Below are 19,568 nucleotides of genomic sequence, written 5' to 3'. Positions count from 1 at the left end.
GTCCATCTAGTCAAGGCTGTGGTTTTTCCAGTAATCATGTATGGATGTGAGAGCTGGACTACAAAGAAAGCTGAGTGCTGAAGCATTGAGGCTTTTGAACTGTGGTGTTAGAAAAGAGTCTTGAGAGTCCCTTGGACTGCAAGGAAATCCAGCCAGTCCATCCTAAAGGAGATCAGTCCAGAGTGTTCATTGGAAGGACTGATGTTGAAGCTGAAACTCCTATATGTTAGCCACCTGATGCAAAGAGCTGACTCATTTGAAAAGACCCTGATGTTGGGAAAGATTGAAGACAGGAGGAGAAGGGAATGACAGAGGATGAGATAGTTGGATGGTATCACCGACTCAATGGACATGAGTTTGGGTAAACTCCGGGAGTTGTGATGGACAGGGAGGCCTGGCATACTGCAATTCATGGGGTCGCAAAGAGTCAGACACAACTGAGTGACTGAAGTGAACTGAGGCGAAAAATGTGGTGAACTCTACTTCATGCAGTTAGATCAATTATAGGTAACACACCCTTAACATGTCTCCTACATTGTTTAGGAACACTTTATGAGAAAACATTTTTTTCAAGGTCAGGTGTTTGAAAGTTAAGACGCTTATGTCATTTGTTCTGTTTCTTGTGGAAAACCAAGAGAAAGTGTCCGTTGTCACTTTCAGAACGTGTTTTTCTGTCCTAAATGCTGCAAGTGCTCGGAAACTGAACAGATTCTAGCAAGTGGGTCTTGACCCCAAATTTCTCCCTTCCCATTCAGAATGGCTTTTTCTCTTTTATTAACTGTCCAGATATGTTGTAAATATATGACACAATTTCTCATTGTAAGCCCCTCAAAGTGTCTTAGGAATAAACAGAGTATACAACTATAGAAAAAATCATATTTGAATAGAATCTCTTCTGAAATCATTTCTTCCTCATATATTTCAGTGAAAACTTGCATTCATTTCCTCAGTGACAAAGGAAGTATTTACTGTTGGATAGTTTCTCATTCACATCATCACTTTTCCTGACATCTGTCAAGATAAATATTGCTTGTAGAAATGGGTTCCTGCCATTAAGTGACATTAATGGCTGTGCTTTTAACTGGGGATGGATGAACACATTTTTCTGTTTTTCTTAATAAATAAAAGTAAAGGAATTAATAATTGATTCTTTAAGGAGAGGGTAAACACATTCAAGATGTTTAACCTACAGGTTAAGGAGGGTAATTTGGTGATATATATATATATAGCATATGATTTCATCTTGGAAAATGGAAAATAAGAAATGAGATTCAATTAAAAGAGAAAAGACTTCTAGAATATTTTCTAAAATTGTCTTCTAGAATTTTTTTTACAATTAGAGTGATGAGCAAAGGTATAAAGAAAGAGCAAGAATGTGGGACTCAGGAAGAAAAATGGGCTCTAACCTTGGTCGTTTTACTTACTAGCCAACCCAGCCAAGTTTCTAACCTCCTGTAGTCTCAGCTGCTTTGTCCTAAAATGGTATGGACAATACCTAACATGGAAAGTTATAGAGATGATTTTAAAATGCAAAGTAGGAGAAACTCTAGAAATGTTACTTTTTTCCCTTCTATCCCCGAAGCTGTTAACAAAGAGATTGAAAACAAGTAATATAATACATATAATATTGGTACAAAGTAGAAACAGCAAATAGTGTTCAATAGTTCAAAGTTATATATTTTGAAACATACAACTAAAAGTTCCATAAATCTTATGCAGTAGAAAACTAAATGAAATAAAAGCAGCTCACTTTTTGTTTAAAACACAATTTCAGAGGAATGTTTATCCTTAGCCTGGCCACCTAATAACATAATATTTATTCTTAATTTCAAATAGTATTATAATAACAGTTTTTAAAAATAGAGTAATGAATATAACCAAAGTAATTATATTAAATAACTCTTTAGTAAAAAATATTCCCTAATGTATACTGGATGGTAGAATCTGTTGAACTGTGTTGAATACCTCTTTTACTAAAGCAAATTGATTTTGATTTGACCAGGTTTAGCCTGTAGCACAAAAATACTCTGGACACTTGGATTTTATTTATAGTATCCCTAAAGTGACTTGGCAAATTCAGAACTTTTCTCTCCAAATCAGTTTTTCAACTACTGCCCCAAATAATGGTGATTATGATATAATTATGTTATCAGGCCTGTGCATACGTCATTCTTTATAGATTTGCAAGTAAGATATATAAGTATTAATATTACATATTCATTTAATAGATATATATGACATAGTAACACAAATGCTAAAATACAAAATGGTAATATCTTTAATACTGAAAAGGTAACAATTTCATCTTTGTAATGGCTGATAAAGGTATAAATAAGTCATAGACAGTTATGCATCAATAGAAAAATGGAAACCATAGTGACAAAACAAGCAGAACATTTCTTACAGCTTCAGATTAAATACTATTTAAAACATACACATTACCATATGCAGATGATCTAGTGGGAAGTTGCTGCATAACACCTGGAGCTCAACCGCATATTCTGTGACAACCTGTAGGGGTGGGATGGAGGGTGGTGGGAATGTTCAAGAGGGAAGGGATGTATGTATACTTACAGCCAATTCACCTATCACTTCATGGGAAATAGATGGGGAAACAGTGGAAACAGTGTCAGACTTTATTTTGGGGGGCTCCAAAATCACTGCAGATGGTGATTGCAGCCATGAAATTAAAAGACGTTTACTCCTTGGAAGGAAAGTTATGACCAACCTAGATAGCATATTCAAAAGTAGAGACATTACTTTGCCGACCAAGGTCCATCTAGTCAAGGCTATGGTTTTTCCACTGGTCATGTATGGATGTGAGAGTTGGACTGTGAAGAAAGCTGAGCACCTAAGAATTGATGCTTTTGAACTGTGGTATTGGAGAAGACCCTTGAAAGTCCCTTGGACTGCAAGGAGATCCAACCAGTCCATTCTAAAGGAGATCAGTCCTGGGTGTTCTTTGGAAGGAATGATGCTAAAGCTGAAACTCCAATATTTTGGCCACCTCATGCAAAGAGTTGACTCATTGAAAAAGACTCTGGTGCTGGGAGAGATTAGGGGCAGGAGGAGAAGAGGACGACAGAGGATGAGATGGCTTGATGGCATCACCAACTGGATGGACATGAGTTTGGGTGAACTCCGGGAGTTGGTGATGGACAGGGAGGCTTGGCGTGCTGCAATTCATGGGGTCGCAAAGAGTCGGCCACGACTGAGCGACTGAATGAACTGAATGAACAGTGTTGTATGGCTGAAACCAACACAACATTGTAAAGCAATTATCCTCCAATTAAAAATAAATCTGAAAACATTAAACGCTGCCATTTAATCCACAAGCTGCCTAAACCCAAAATGTTTCCTCTCCTCGGTATTGACTGACAGGTACTGACTCCCCAACATTTTTTACATCCTGGTAGTTTCTCCTTTTAATGGCCTAATTGTAAGGTCTCTCTTCACTCTCCCCTCTGCATTTCTCTTGAATGAGAAAGGGAAGGGCTATGTATGCAGCTCCCCAACCCATCCTTTCTCATCCCACACTGGGTTCCCTGGCCCTAGCCTAACGGGAGATTCATCTCTAACCCATTCATTTGGAGTGTGGGCTCCACTCTAGCATTACCATATATTAGGTGTTGTCTTGAGCAGTTAACCTCACAAAGTCTTATTTTATTCATGTAGAATAGAGGGTTTCCTTTTTGTTATTTTTAAGATTCATTGTGTTAATACAATTTTACAGACATTTTCCAAGAACAGAGTACAATACAAATCTATTATTTTTAAGATCACTGTAACTGATGAATTAGCCCTCATTTTAGTTCAGTTGCTCAATCACGTCCGACTTTTTGTGACACCATGGACCGCAGCATGACAGGCATTAAGCCCTATGTAGAGAAAATTAGACACTTCAAAGTTTCAAAACTGAAAATTAGACACCAGATTTCATCCATTCATGATTCATTCATCCACAAATTTGGTGTAGCCTAGATGCCATGTACTTGCTACACACATTATACTAGAATCCCAGTGATGCAGAACTGATACACAGAGCTCTTCCTCTTCATTTATGAAGGGCAACAGGTTTTCTGTTCATAGCCTATTTTCCCTTTATCTCCTACCCTCTGTCGCTGCTCAATCACTGTGGTTAAGTACTATAAATAAAACTATTCCACTGGTTTTGCTACCGAGATAATATCCCTATATATTGTGTGCATAGAAAACTCAGAATGCAGCTTTCATCTTGGTATTAATTTCTGTTGGTGAATAACAGGTTCAGTTCATTTCAGTTCAGTCGCTCAGTCACGTCCGACTTTTTGCTACCCCATGAATCGCAGCACGCCAGGCCTCCCTGTCCATCACCAACTCCTGGAGTTCACTCAGACTCGCGTCCATTGAGTCAGCGATGCCATCCAGCCATCTCATCCTCTGTCGTCCCCTTCTCCTCGTGCCCCCAATCCCTCCCAGTATCAAAGTCTTTTCCAATGAGTCAACTCTTCGCATGAGGTGGCCAAAGTACTGGAGTTTCAGCTTTAGCATCATTCCTTCCAAAGAAATCCCAGGGCTGATCTCCTTCAGAATGGACTGGTTGGGTCTCCTTGCAGTCCAAGGGACTCTCAAGAGTCTTCTCCAACACCACAGTTCAAAAGCATCAATTCTTCGGCACTCAGCCTTCTTCACAGTCCAACTCTCACATCCATACATGACCACAGGAAAAACCATAGCCTTGACTAGATGGACCTTTGTTGGCAAAGAAATGTCTCTGCTTTTGAATATACTATCTAGGTTGGTCATAACTTTCCTCCCAAGGAGTAAGCGTCTTTTAATTTCATGGCTGCAGTCACCATCTACAGTGATTTTGGAGTCCAAAATAATAAAGTCTGACACTGTTTCCATTGTTTCCCCATCTATTTCCCATGAAGTGATGAGACCAGATGCCATGATCTTCATTTTCTGAATGTTGAGCTTTAAGCCAGCTCTTTTGCTCTCCTCTTTCACTTTCATCAAGAGGCTTTTTAGCTCCTTTTCACTTTCTGCCATAAGGGTGGTGTCATCTGCATGTCTGAGGTTATTGGTATTTCTCCCAGAAATCTTGATTCCAGCTTGTGTTTCTTCCAGTCTAGCGTTTCTCATGATGTACTCTGCATAGAAGTGAAATAAGCAGGGTGACAATATACAGCCTTGACGTACTCCTTTTCCTATTTGGAACCAGTCTGTTGTTCCATGTCCAGTTCTAACTGTTGCTTCCTGGCCTGCATACAGATTTCTCAAGAGGCAGGTCAAATGATCTGGTATTCCCATCTCTCTCAGAATTTTCCACAGTTTATTGTGATCCACACAGTCAAAGGCTTTGGCATAGTCAATAAAGCAGAAATAGACAGGTTACCACAAATTTAATGACTTAAAACAACACACATTTAGTACTCAATGTTTTTGTAGTTCAAGACTCTCAAGCATGGCTTAACTAGGTCCCCTGATCAGGAACTCACATAGCTGCAAACTGTGTGTTGTCTGGGAAGGCAGTCATCATGATAATTCTGTTTAACATTCATCACCAGACATAGTTACAAAATTTTTTTATTGTGATAAAAACTTTTAGGATCTACTCTCAGCAACTATCAAACATGTAAGCTAAAATAAAGAAAAAAACTCTGTGTGAACAAAATGTCCATTTATGATGTGGAAGTCCTGAAAATTTTCTTGGTGAAAATTATTTTTGAAGCATTTCAGAAAGAGGAAATCCTATACCCTCTTAGTAAAAATACTTTATCAATTCATACATCATCTGACATTTGAAAGATGTTGCTTAACAAACTCAAAATACCAGTGTCTTTTGACGTATTGTTATTGTTGTTGTTTAATCGCTCAGTCATGTCCAACTCTTTGCAACGCCATGAACTATATATAGCCTGCAAAGCTCCTCTGTCCATGGGATTTCCCAGGCAAGAATACTGGAGTGGGTTGCCATTTCCTTCTGCAGGGGATCTTCCCAATCCAGGTATCAAACCTGGGTCTCTAAAGTGCATTCGTTACCACTGTGCCGCTCTTGACTTATATCCATGACTTATCTTCCTTATTTCCTTCCCATGCCAATGGCCATTTCAGTCCTCTGGCAGGCCAACTTGGACCTATCTCATCCAGGATGGTCTAAGTATGAATAGCATTTTATACATACTTTGAAGCCCATGCAACATTTTTACCTTAATATTATTCAAATTAGAAAAAGACAAGTGGTGAACTTTTGTTCATAGAAATGTGAAATACAGTATTCACTTCAAATTCTTTATGAATCTTTATGTATTTAAAAGTAGGAAAGAAGATTTTATTCAGTAATTGGCTGAATTTAAAAAAAAGTTAATTGTTGAAGAGCTGAGTTTGTAATTTGCGTGTCCAGACTTACAGTTGGATTATATTTGGCATGAATGAATATGGTGTTTCCATTTTGAATTTTCTGGAAACAGTCAAGTATGGATTGCTAATAATACAATTGATGAGCTTTGTTGTGTTTGTAGAAATGTTTTCTTATAATGAACAAAAGTAAGTAAAGTTAAAGAACAAATAGTGAAATATTCTTTAGGTCTTTGTTTTCCAATGTTAATGAATTAATATAGCATTTGATAAGATGCAAAGGAAATCATTATGTAATCATATGAAATCATTATGTAATCATATGTAATCATTATGAAATCATTAATGTAATTTGATTTTTCTAAATATTTTCTTGAATAATTTGTAACAGTAGGTACAACAGCCTTATGCAAGAGTATAATTAAGATGAACTATAAAAATAGATTTAATTGAACTATGCTTTGTATATTTTTCATTATCCTTAGTACATCATTAGCCTTGATTATTTTTTGTTTTTGTTGTTCAGTCGCTGTCATGTCCAACTCTTTGTAACCCTGTGAACTGCAGCACACCAGGCTTCTCTGTCCGTTATTATCTCCCTGAGTTGCAAACTCATGTCCATTGAGTCAGTGATGCCATCCAACCATCTCATCCTCTGTTACCTCCTTCTCTTTTTGCCCTCAATTTTTCCTGGCATCAGAGTATTTTCCGATGAGTCAGATCTTCACATCAGGTGCCCAAAGTATAGGAGCTTCAGCTTCAGCATCTGTCTTCCAATGAATATATTGATATTAATATAGACAATATATTTATATAGACAATCTTTCTTCTTCAGCCCAACTAATTATATGACTAAACTAAGCAGTATATCTTTGTTCTGTCATAACTTTATTATGAATAATAAATTATTGATTTAAAGACTACTATTCATAAGATAGATGTTCATTGATGAAAATTTTCTTTTTCCTTGATGTTTAAATGTAGCACATGATAGTGAGGAAATGAAACAAGTATTGCTATTTTGCCCACATTGAGTGCTGTAATTATAACATCATGATATTTTCATGTTATTTAACAATGGAAATGAAAACATTTTTATAATACCTTAAATATCAGAGCCTTTAATATAACATATTGATAAACATATAAAAGTAAAGTAGATTTAAACTGCAAATTTAAATTCAAATGTGAGGATGTTTCCTTAGTATGCTCATGTTTATTTTATGTACAGCTTACTTTTTTTATTTTTTCATTTCAATTTATTGAGGTATAATGGGCTTACAACATTATAAGATATTTAAGGTGTACATCATGGTGATCTATGAATACACTGTGTTGTGGTTGCTGATAGATTTCCCTTTAAGACTTCCTTAACCATGTTTATGCTTATATGTTATAAAATTACTGTAACTTTTGATGATCTCTTTTACTAAAGCTCCTGTGTTCTTTACAGTAATTATTGGCCTCTCTTCTCTGCCATACTGTGAACTAAAGAGCAAAACCAGTGTACTTTCATGCTTCTGAGGAGAAATTTTAGCAATGTTTCTAGATGGAATAGAAACAGAGAGGGAAATAAGTTTATGTTGTTAAAAATGTGTAAAAGTTAAAACCAATAGTATCACTTATCAAGGACCACTTAGATTTAAGCATTTCAATTAAAAACTAATTTTGCCTCTTAGGCTTATCAAATTTTTTACTGACATTCTGCTTTTTAAATTTGAGCTGATGTGTTTTATTTTTATTAAAGTGTTTTTGTTTGTTCTGTCTATATTCATAAAATATCAAAGTATAACCATAGAAATGGTAAATAAAAATATCTAGATTTACATTCTTATAAATTATATAAATTAAATCCATACTCATGGCATCCAAATTAGGATGCAAGCAACTGCTGTAAAATAAACAAATGTTTTCCTTTAGGTCTTTTTATTTTCTCACTTGCTTTTCTTTCACAAACTTTTAATATTTCTGTGTTACTTTATTGTATACATGAAAATCAGTAGCAGTCAACACAGCAGGATCAACAAGAAGAAAAGTAACTTTTGAAAATTTGCTGTGTATTAGAAGCGGTTTCTATATACATTGAACCTTGAACAATATGCATTTGAACTTCATGGGTTCATTTAAATGGAGATTTTTTTCAATAGTAAATATATAATGCTACACAATCCACAGTTGGTTGAATCCAGGGATATGGAACTGAGACACAGAGAAACCTTGTCCAGAAAGGGCTGAGTATAAGTTTATGAGGATTTTCAACTGCACAGAGTGTCAGCACCTCAACCCCCAGGTTGTGGAAGGGTCAACTGTCTATCAAATCTCATTTTTCACAGTATTTTCATGGCTATGTACTACTCCCATTTTACCAAAGACACTGATTTGTAAAGTATATTTAGAAAGTGTCAAATTCATTAGCGTGAAACTGTATTTTACAAAATTAAATAATTATTGTGGATATAGTTATAAGTCCCTATCACAGATCCTTTACTACAAAATTTTAGAATGTACTCTGTCGCTAAAAATCCAATGGCACTAAGAACCCAACTACTTATCTTCAAGACAATGTCATTTTTCAAAATGAAAACATAATCAGTTTTTTTTAAGTAGTCACATATTAATTAATAGATTCTGAAATTCTACATTTTAGCTATACCTTTACAAGGTATAACAATTCTGTTTGTAGTTTCTAAGCATATGGCTACACCATATTCTATATAGTACAGACTTATTTTTATGAACTGTATTTACGTGGTAATTTTTTTCCATTTTTAATTTAAATATATTTTTACAAATTTTACAATGTTGTGTTGGTTTCTGCCATACAACAGTTTTAAGCTTAAAAAGAAATAAGAGCAGTGCCATGAGCACTTTACTACACCCTACTATGCTTTGCTATTATCCAGCATAAATATTGATATAAAACTTGGTCTTGAAAATATGCCTTTACACCAAAGAAATCTCATCAATCATCTTTTGGGATCCCAGACTGACCATGTTTTAAAATTGATATGGATATATTGACCACATTAGAAATATTTAGTATATGTATCCATTTTATGAAATATTTAACAAGTGATGAATTGCAACTTGTGAGTGATTCAACCATGAAAAATAAAGCCAAGTCTTAGATTAAGAATCTGTTTTTATTTTTTTGGGGACAAATTCCATAGGAAAATCCTTTAAATATGACCAGCTATTTTTAAATTCTCATTTTGTAATTTCTAAAATGACTTAACACTATATATATATACACACACATATATAAAGTAATTGAATAAATATTGGCTAATAACTTTTCTTCATCTTCTGCTCTTTCTGAGTCTAATCTAATGTCTTATTGTAGAATCAGTCCTGGTGAATCTTTAAATGCTAATGTCTAAGAAATCAACTTTTGTTGAGACTGAAAGTCATGCACAATACCTGCTCTATGTCATATAGTGACTGCTAGTCTTCACTGATCCAGTTATGTTCAGTTTGGATCATCAATTAATCTCTAAGAACAGGAACACTGAGCTAAGAGACTTGTGGCAGAAAAGCTCCACAAGCGGGGCCACAGAGAGCTAGTATTTTATTTATCTCTCACCCTTGGCCACCCTTTGTAAAAACATGCAGTTCATTTGTTTTGGTTTTGTTTTGAGGCTAAATCTTCAGAACACTTGCTCTGGTGTAATAGCAGGTTTTGGGATGAGAGTGGGGAGTGGGGCACTAGGGGAAACAAGGGAGAGTAGGAGGGGGGAAAGGGGAGGAAGGATGAAAGGGAGGGAGGAGGAAGGAAGAACAGGAAAGAGTAAATTCATTTGGAAGTATCATCTCACCTGGAAATAAACAGTATTTTACCAAAATACAGCCCTACTAGATAAATGAAGAAGCAGTCCATAATTCAGCTACTGCTTGTTGAATGTTTGAATTGTGTTGATGCTAACTAGAGGGATTCTTTTTGAGGAGTTAAGTAGGAAAGTACAGGATTTGGAAGAGACCTGGCTTTTAATTTTAGAGATTTTGAAAGAGTTGGAAATGGTACTTCAATCACTGAATGAAATGTTTAATTAATTGTGTCTTCAATAAAGGAGAATTCTGCTTTCTTTTAGTGCTTTCATTTTAAAATCTTCTTGACATTTGTAACAAAAATATATGTGGAGATGTATACACTAGCTGTTTTTTAGCTTACTCTTTTAAAATAAACTTAAAATGTCAACAGTTTATTTGATTCAATTAGATCTCTCATAATAATCATCACTTCTCAGCCTTTTGGCTAAAATCAAGTATAGTGTGTGGATTTCTCATAATAATCATTTTCCATCTTTTATCTGCATCGCTAATTATAGAAAAATCTATTCTGTTGAATAAGGAACAGTTTACCAAGTTGTTCATCAGTAAAGAATGATTTTATTATCCCTGTATTAAGTGCCATATGAATGCACAAACAATATCAGTTAGTTTCTGAATTAAGGCTGAAATGTGAATAATAATTAGTAAGTTATGATCATATTTTCACTTTATCAGTTGCAGTCATTTATGTCTTCTCAGTTTATGATAGCCATTACTTCCTTTTTGTAAGTTAAATGTTCATCAATTTCATAAATGACTTTTTTGCTCTGAAATTATTTATACTGGGAACATCGTCATATAAAATTCTTACAACATATATGATCAAAATGGACAAAACTTTATTATATTATTGAATATGGCTGAAATAAAAAATAAAAATTATTTGTTAATGTCAGATTAATCATTATAGATCCTACCAAGATCTCAGATAATTCTTTGCTATCAACTACTATGAAATCATAATATTGTTCTTTTGGTTATCAGTGTCCAGTTCCAATATTCATTTGGGGTTAACTTCTACATATCAGAACCCATTTTTTCTGCACCTTATCACTTGTGATAACTGTTGTCTTTTCTTAACTTATTGCTAATAATTTGCTAACTTTTCAATACAGGTAACGGATTAGGAATTAGAATTGTGGGTGGTAAAGAAATCCCTGGATATAGCGGAGAAATTGGAGCCTATATTGCCAAGATTCTTCCTGGGGGAAGTGCCGAACAGACAGGGAAACTTGTGGAAGGTAAGAATAAGGATTTCAGAGTAAATTGAAATGAATGTGCTCATATTAAACGTATCTTAATGTGATCTGAAAGTTTTCTCTTCTTTTACTGTCTAGGAAAACCTCTCCTTGTGGTTAAAGGTGACATTGTGGTATAGTAAAGGAAGATATGTCCACCACTGTATTCATTTTATTTTCAATTGCATTGTCCTTTTGCCTTTTGCATTGCAGAGTATCTTGTTTAAGAAACAGTAATTAGTCAAGATTTTTTTACTGACGGGGACAATATACTTTAAAAAAAATACTTTGATTAAAGGGACTAGTGATTCATAAACACCAAAAAAAATCATACTGAAAGCAGTGCCATAAAAACATCAGATGATTTGGTACCTGCTAAAGTCAGGTCAACAAACTGTGGATGACCCACAGGCCAAATCCATCTGCTGCTTGCTTCTGTAAGCATCGTTTTATTGGAACACAGCAAGGATTGTTAATTTACATGTTGAACATGAGTATTTCCCACTGCACAAACAGTACTGCATTCACAGCAAACTATATGATTTGCAAAGCCTAAATATATTCTCTCTGCCCCTTTAGAGAAAAAAAAATTGTCAAATCCTATGTTAGGTACTATTCTATTCAACTTATTATATCATAAGTATTAAAATAATGAACTTTACAAGTGTATATACTGGGCCATAAAATGATCTTACTTTCAATTTCAGTAAAATGTTACCTTGAGTCTCAAGATGATGTGGTCATTTATATTTTCAAAAATCCAACATAGGGATGGCTTACAAGATTTCAGTGATACTGTTTGTCTTGAATATTTTTATCATAAAGCAATAGTTTTACAGTAAATCGTTTTTTTGTTTTTATCCTAAATTAGATGCTTATTTAGAAAGTGTTTAGCTGTCACTTAGTTTAATGTTGCTTGTTATTGTTTAAACCTTAATCATGTTAAAATTATTCACTTCCATGGTCTTAAATATACTGGAATCTACCAAAAAGTCCCTGGATATTCTGACAGACTATTAGAATAAACACAGACTTGAGGCAGTATTTATTTATCACAGTGTTCTGCTGAAACCAGCTTGACCAACCCACTGCGAGAAGCTTTGCGCTTCTCTTCCCAGCTTCATTTTGAGTGTCATCATATTGTTAGCTTGAATTGGCCATGGTGAGGGTATTTAAACATGAAAATAGACAAATGCTATAAATCAGACCTTTTTGTTCATTTAGTTGCTTGTTGATTTTCAGAAAGCTAGTTTACCAGGATATTGCCAAATATATAACTGAAAGCATATTATTAAAAATATTCTAATTATATTCATACAACAGGAAAAATTGGGAGGGCTAGCTAAATGAAAGAGAAGACTATATGAATCAAAACATAACCATTATGAACAAACACTGGATCTGCTTGAATTTTCAATGACTATAATCCTGTCATGCCTAATACTACTCTCTTGGTATTACAGTCTATGTAAGATACAAAGATTGAGGCCCATTTGTAAGTATGGGCATGATATGTTACTTTCAGATAGCATACTTCAGAAAGAAATGAATATGCTATTTTTCTTTTAGAATAAAATTTGCAGCTTAGTAACTGTGCCTAATATAGTTTGACAAAGATACTTGGATAATTTAAAGATAAAACTTCATAACCTTCTTTGTCTTTACAACATGAAAATCACCAAATGCTACAAATCAGGATGATTTTTAAGCACAGTTTCAATGAAGTACTCTATGATGAAGTGACTCCTTTGTATTTGGTAGCTTATGTGGCTATTTTTAAATTCATGTACCTAAATTAAAAATAGATGTAATGCTAACTCATTCAAGAAGGAAGACTGAAATGAGCCTAAAATTACATTTGTGATTTTATAAACTCAGAGACTCCCATTAAAGTCCTCATCTTTTTCTGGAACTGAGAGTTTTGCAGGTTGTTTCATTTGTTTAAGTGGGAACTCATTAAAAGCTATGTGCATATGACTTGGGATTCCCTAGTGGCTCAGAAAAGAATCTGCCTGCAAGGCAAGAGACCTGGGTTTGATCCCTGCATCAGGAAGATCCCCTGTGACTTAATATTTTGCTTTTATTAATTGTATTATATATTAATTCTCCCAAAGTTTTGCCAAGGTGCCAAGCCAGGCCTTTCTGAGTATAAATTCTCAGATTAGAATTCAGTTTTTGCATAACTCATAACCATAATTTGCTACTTATGATTTCCAGATTTACTTTATTTTCTTATAAAATATTAATACAGTTCTTGGTAGTATGTCTATTAGATTCATGATGATATTGGATTGGCAAAAATGTTTGTGTTTTTCCATTAGATGTTATGGGAAAACAAATGAACTTTCTGGCCAAACTAATATCTTAACTGTCAAAATAGATACTGTATTTGAAACATTAAATATTTTGAGGGCTGATTTTGACATATGAAGGGATTCCCTGGTGCCTCAGATGGTAAAGAATCTGCCTGCAATGCAGGAGAGCTGGCTTCAGTCAGGGTTGGGAAGATCCCCTGGAGAAGGGAATGGCTACCCCCTCCAGTATTCTTATCTGGAGAATTCCGTGGACATAGGAGCCCTAGCAGGCTATAGTCTATGGGGTCGCAAAGAGTCTGACATGACTGATGACTTTCACTTCTGACATAGGATAAGTCATTTACTTTCTCCTATCCAAAGCTATTCCTGTGTTGTGTGCCACCAGGCTAAAATGATAAAGATTCAATGTATTTTTTTGTTTGTTTGTTTTTTTCAGTCTACAAATGAACTGATTAGAAGGCTATCAGTTCAAGTTAGTATCTATAGACTTACTTTGTTGGACCAGTATATTTTCTGACATTATTATGTGTGCAGGTGCTCAGTGCCATCTGATTCTTTATGACCCCATGGACTGCAGCCCACCAGCTAGAGTGGGTTGGCATTTCCCTCTCCAGGGAATTTTTCCAATCCAGGGATTCAACCTGCATCTCTTGCATCTTCTGCATTGGCAGGCAAATTCTTTATTACCAGCACCACCTGGGATGCCCCTATAATTTGTTTTGTCTGCAATTATTGTTTCATTCATATGTGATATCCTTAGGGAACTGAGCCTCAAGCTGGAATAGATGATCAAAAAATTTCAGAGCAGTAGATTCATTGAAACAGTACTCTGATTTTCATGCCTGATGTAAAATATTATAATAATACCAATTCTCTATCACTGGAGTTTTGGATTTTTTTTATTTTAAAAGTTGTGTTCATGAATGTTAATTTTTAAAAATTTATTTATTGAAAATATTGAATTTGGTTAATTTGCCACAGTTTGAAGTTAATTCTTTCCTAAGGAATATTGTATGTGTGTATGTGTGCATAAATAGATGGATGGAATGTTTTTTGTGTTTATGTAATTTAGTTTCTCCATTTTTATGATGAATTCCAGGTGGACATAGGAATTGCTTTGATCTCTTCCTGATATGTCTTTCTTTTACATTCTGTATACAGAAGTATATAGACAGTCTTTATAATTCAAAATTGTCTTCCAGTTGATTTCAAATGTGAATGACAATTGGTTGACTATAGAATTTTTAGACTGTACTTTTTACCACTCTAAAATACAAAGCTACTGTTCACAGTTTAACTGTCTACTGTTTCTAAATTTGGTCATTTTTCCTATCATAAGTTTTTCAGACTTTTCATGGTTTGGCATGTTAATGACACTCAGTGGCATGGACTCTGTGTTGATTTTTCAAATCTCCTCTACTTTATTCTCTGAACTTATACATTTAAAACATACTGATGGATGATGTAGATCTCTTAATGTTCATATTCTGAAAGTACCCACTTATGTAACTAAATTATTAAATGGAAAAGAAAAAAGTAACCCTAGTATATTTTCTGAATCACTACTCTGTTTATTTCTTTGAAAAAAAGATTTTGATTCAACCTCTTTTAAAAAATCTTTCTGAACAAGGTTGTCTATCATGTTAAATAATGTAAGAGAATTTTATAGAATCCTGAGAATTAGCAATAATTTTATTGCAAAATACCTAGGCTATATTCAAGAAATTAGTTTCAAAACACTCCTAATATTACCTCGTGTGCCTTAAAATGTAAAAAAAAAAAAAAAAAGTGCAATAGAAAATATTCCTTTAATTTAAGTTTCCTGAACCAATATTTTAGTCTACAGTAGTTTTCTGAAAGAACTCAGGCAGTCAGATACTTGAAGGATCCTAATCATTCAAAATCTTAAAATTTATCTCCCAGAAACATTTAGTAAACATTCTTAACAACTGCTAGACAAAGAATGATCTTTGTCTGCCTATTTTCCTGTTTTTTCGCACATAAGTTCAGTCTTTGTTCTGTTGAGAAAATGAAGACAAAAGATCTGGCAGATTAAATTACAAATCTAATTAAGTTTCTAGAGTGCCAGATTTGCTATTTGCTTTAAGATTAAAATGTTAACAGTTTTAGATCAACAATCTTGGAGCCGTGAAATGCTCACCAGTATTGGGTTTTAGATAGTGTGTAGTTTTCTAATTTTGGCCTTTTTTTTTTTTTAATTGGAGGATAAATGCTTTACAATATGCTGGTTTCTGCAGTAAAACTATGAGAATGAGTCATAATTCAGGCACACCCAGGCACACACCCAGGCACACACACACACACACACACACACGTATTTATCCCCTCCCTATTGAGCTGCCCTCCCTGGTCCTTCCTAACCCTCTCCCCCTCCTTCCTCACCCCTCCAGGGTATCACAAGACACTAGGCTGGGCTCCACAAGTTATATAGCAGCTTCCCACTAGTTATCTTTTACATACAATAGAGTATATATGTCAATGCCACTTTCTCTGTTTCTCTACCCTCTCTTTTCCCGGGGCGTCCCTTGTGGCTCAGCTGGTAAAGAATCCACCTGCAATGCTGCAGACCTGGGTTCAATCCCTGGGTTGGGAATATCCCCTGGAGAAGGGAAAGGCTACCTGCTGTGTCCACAAGTTTGTTCTCTTCATCTGCATCTCCATTCCTTCCCTGCATATAGGTTCATGATATTGTTTCTTTTTTAAATTAATTTGAGCACTTAAAAGTATACTAAATATATGGATTTTGAAAGTATATTTATAACTTGCCACTTCCATTTTATATCTCTATCCTTAGGCAAGTGATTATAAACCTTTTGTATATTAAATAACAACACAAAGTTCCATATAATCAACACTATGATTAACAGCCTCAAAGAATTAGAGGCTTCTTCAGTAATAAACTTTCTTTTCTGTAGGCTATTTTACCTATTGAAACCTACATATCATTGCAGTTTTAGAAAGTTTTGAACTCATGCCATGATTTAAAAATAACATTTTCTTTAAAAATAACTCTTAGAGAATAGCAAGGAAAAATAAGAAAGCCTTCTTAAGTGAACAATGCAAAAAGTAGAGGGAAACGATAGAATGGGAAAGCCTAGAGATCTCTTCAAGAAAATTGGAGATACCAAGGGAACATTTCATGCAAAGATGAGCACAATAAAGGACAGACATGGCAAGGACCTAGCAGAAACAAAAGAGATTAAGAGAGGTAGCAATAATACACAGAACTATACCAAAAAGTTCTTAATGACCCAGATAACTGTGATGGTGTGGTCACTCACCTAGAGCCAGACATCTGGAGTGTGAAGTCAAGTGGGCCTTAGGAAGCATCACTACGAATAAAGCTAGCAGAGGTGATGGAATTCCAGTTGAGCTACTTCATATCCTGAAAGATGATGCTGTTAATGTGCTACACTCAATATGCCAGTAAATTTGGAAAACTCAGCAATAGCCGCAGGACTTTAAAAGTTCCGTTTTCATTCCAATCCCAAGGAAAGGCAATGCCAAAGAATGTTCATACTACCATGCAATTGGACTTATTCCATATGCTAGCAAAGTAATGCTCAAACTCTTTCAAGCTAGGCTTTGCTTCAATAGTACATGAACTAAGAACTTCCAGATGTACAAGCTGGATTTAGAAAAGGCAGAGGAACCAGAGATCAACTTGGATTATCTGCTGGATCATAGGAGAAAGAAGAAAATTCCAAAAAATGTCTACTTCTGCTATATTAACTATGCTAAAGCCTTTGACTGTGTAGATAACAACAACTGTGGAAAATTCTAAAAGAGATGGGAATACCAGACCACCTTACCTGCCTCTTAAGAAACCTGTATGCAGATCAAGCAACAGTTAGAACCAGACATGTAACGATGGACTGGTTCCAGACTGGGAAAGGAGTACATCAAGGCTGTATATTGTCACACTGCTTGTTTGACTTCTGTGCAGAATGCAAGACTCACAAGCTGGAATCAAGCTTGGGAGAAATACCATCAACCTCAGATAATCAGATGATACTACTCTAATGACAGAAAGCAAAGAGGAACTAAAGAGCCTCTTGATGAGGGTGAAAGAGGAGACTGAAAAAGCTGGCTTAAAACTCAGTGTTTAAAAAACTAAAATCATGATTCCTATAACGCCATGGCAAATAGATGGGAAAACAGTGCAAACAGTGACAGATTTAATTTTCTTGGGCTCCAGAATCACTACAGATTGTAACTACAGCCACTAAATTAAAAGACGCTTGCTCCTTGGACAAAACGCTGTGACAAACATAGCGTATTAAAAAAGCAGAGACATCACTTTGCTGACAAAGGTCCAGATAGTCAAAGCTATGGTTTTTCCAGTGGTCACGTACGGATGTGAGAGTTGGACGTAAAGAAGGTAGAGCACCGAAGAATTAATGCTTTCTAACTGTGGTGCTGGAGAACACTATTGATAGTCCCTTGGACACCAAGGAAATCAGACCAGTCAATCGTAAAGGAAATCAACCATGAATATTCATTGGGTGGAATGATACTGAAGCTGAAGCCCTAATAATTTGGCCTTCTGATGCAAAATGCCAACTGATTAGAAAAGAACCTGATGCAGAGAAAGACTGAGGGCGAAAGAAGGGGCAACAGAGGATGAGATAGTTGGATGACATCACCAACTCAATGGATGTGAGCTGGAGCAAACTCCAGGAGATGGTGAAGGACAGGGAAACCTGATGTGCTGCTGGTCATAGGGTCACAAAGAGTCGGACGTGAATTAGCAACTGAACAATAAAACAACTTTATTTCTTCTTCACAGATCAAAGTTCCAACCATCTCCAAATATGAGGAGTCTATAACACAATTGTCAGTATTTTATGAACAGGCACAGACTATGTTCATTTTTTATCTGATAAAGACCAAGTTCAGTTCTTTGTGTTCAATACCATTTGTGCCTCTTATCTCTTTTGTCCTTTGACATGGAGTTCTTTTTCCTTCATAACCAGTGCTCAACACAGGTGCCTCATAAAATATTTCAAGCAATATATGTAGAAATGAGTAATGAAGAATTCCTTTTTAATTACAAAATTTATGTGTAGCAAAAAAGAAAAAAAAGATATTGAGTGGGCCAAAATATTCATCCAGGTTTTTCCATAAGATGTTACAGAAAATGAACATTTTGACCAACCCAGTACATGTATTTAAACTCTTACTACTGGTAAAGAATCATGTACATTTAGAATAGCATCTATATTTGTTAATACAACTTTTGATTATCTTTTATTTAAGAAAGGAAGTTCAAAACAGATGTCTTTTATTTAAGAAGGGAAGTTCAAAATAGATAGTTTCCTCTGGGCACATGTTCTTATAACCGTGGACTTAGGTGCTCATAAATTTATATATGTTTGCTCTCTCTTTTTTTTTTTTTCCTCTTAGTTTTTCTTTGCTCTGAATTTAAATTCAGGTCCCTGGAGTGGGAGTGGGTAATTGGATGGTTCCTGATGGAGAAAAACCTCTCCCAATCTGGAAAATACAGCACCCTTTCTCTCTGGTGGGCTTTTCTCCAGTCCAGAATCTCCCAATTATCATGTTGGCCCTCTGAGGGAGAGAGGGTGAAGGGCACAAAACAGATGAGTTTAAAATTCGAAGTTAAAATCTTAACTCAAAATAACAAGTCCTACGTGAAAGTGTTTGCTGCCTGACACATCTGTTTCTGATTTATTTGCACTTAAATGGTGAGCTTTCAATCCTGGAAAATTTTACTGAAGCAACTCAATGGTTGCATTTCTCTCTTACATGGTGAAAACAGAAAGTCAGAGTTTGATGTTTACTAATTCATTGAAAATGGATGTGATTT

General features: G+C 35.1%; 1 protein-coding gene across 1 annotated transcript in view; it reads left to right on the top strand.

The window, feature by feature from the left end:
* The window catches only part of PCLO (piccolo presynaptic cytomatrix protein), a 378,440-nt gene that overhangs the window by 256,772 nt on the left and 102,100 nt on the right, over nucleotides 1-19,568 (top strand). Inside the window, exon 10 of the mRNA XM_018047285.1 lies at nucleotides 11,283-11,408. Coding sequence (XP_017902774.1) covers nucleotides 11,283-11,408 — 126 coding nt within the window. The remainder of the gene's footprint in view (nucleotides 1-11,282; nucleotides 11,409-19,568) is intronic.

This window comes from Capra hircus, chromosome 4 (assembly GCF_001704415.2).
Source record: "Capra hircus breed San Clemente chromosome 4, ASM170441v1, whole genome shotgun sequence".
Classification (NCBI taxonomy): Eukaryota; Metazoa; Chordata; class Mammalia; order Artiodactyla; family Bovidae; genus Capra; species Capra hircus.
This window is presented reverse-complemented; position numbering and strand designations above follow the sequence as displayed.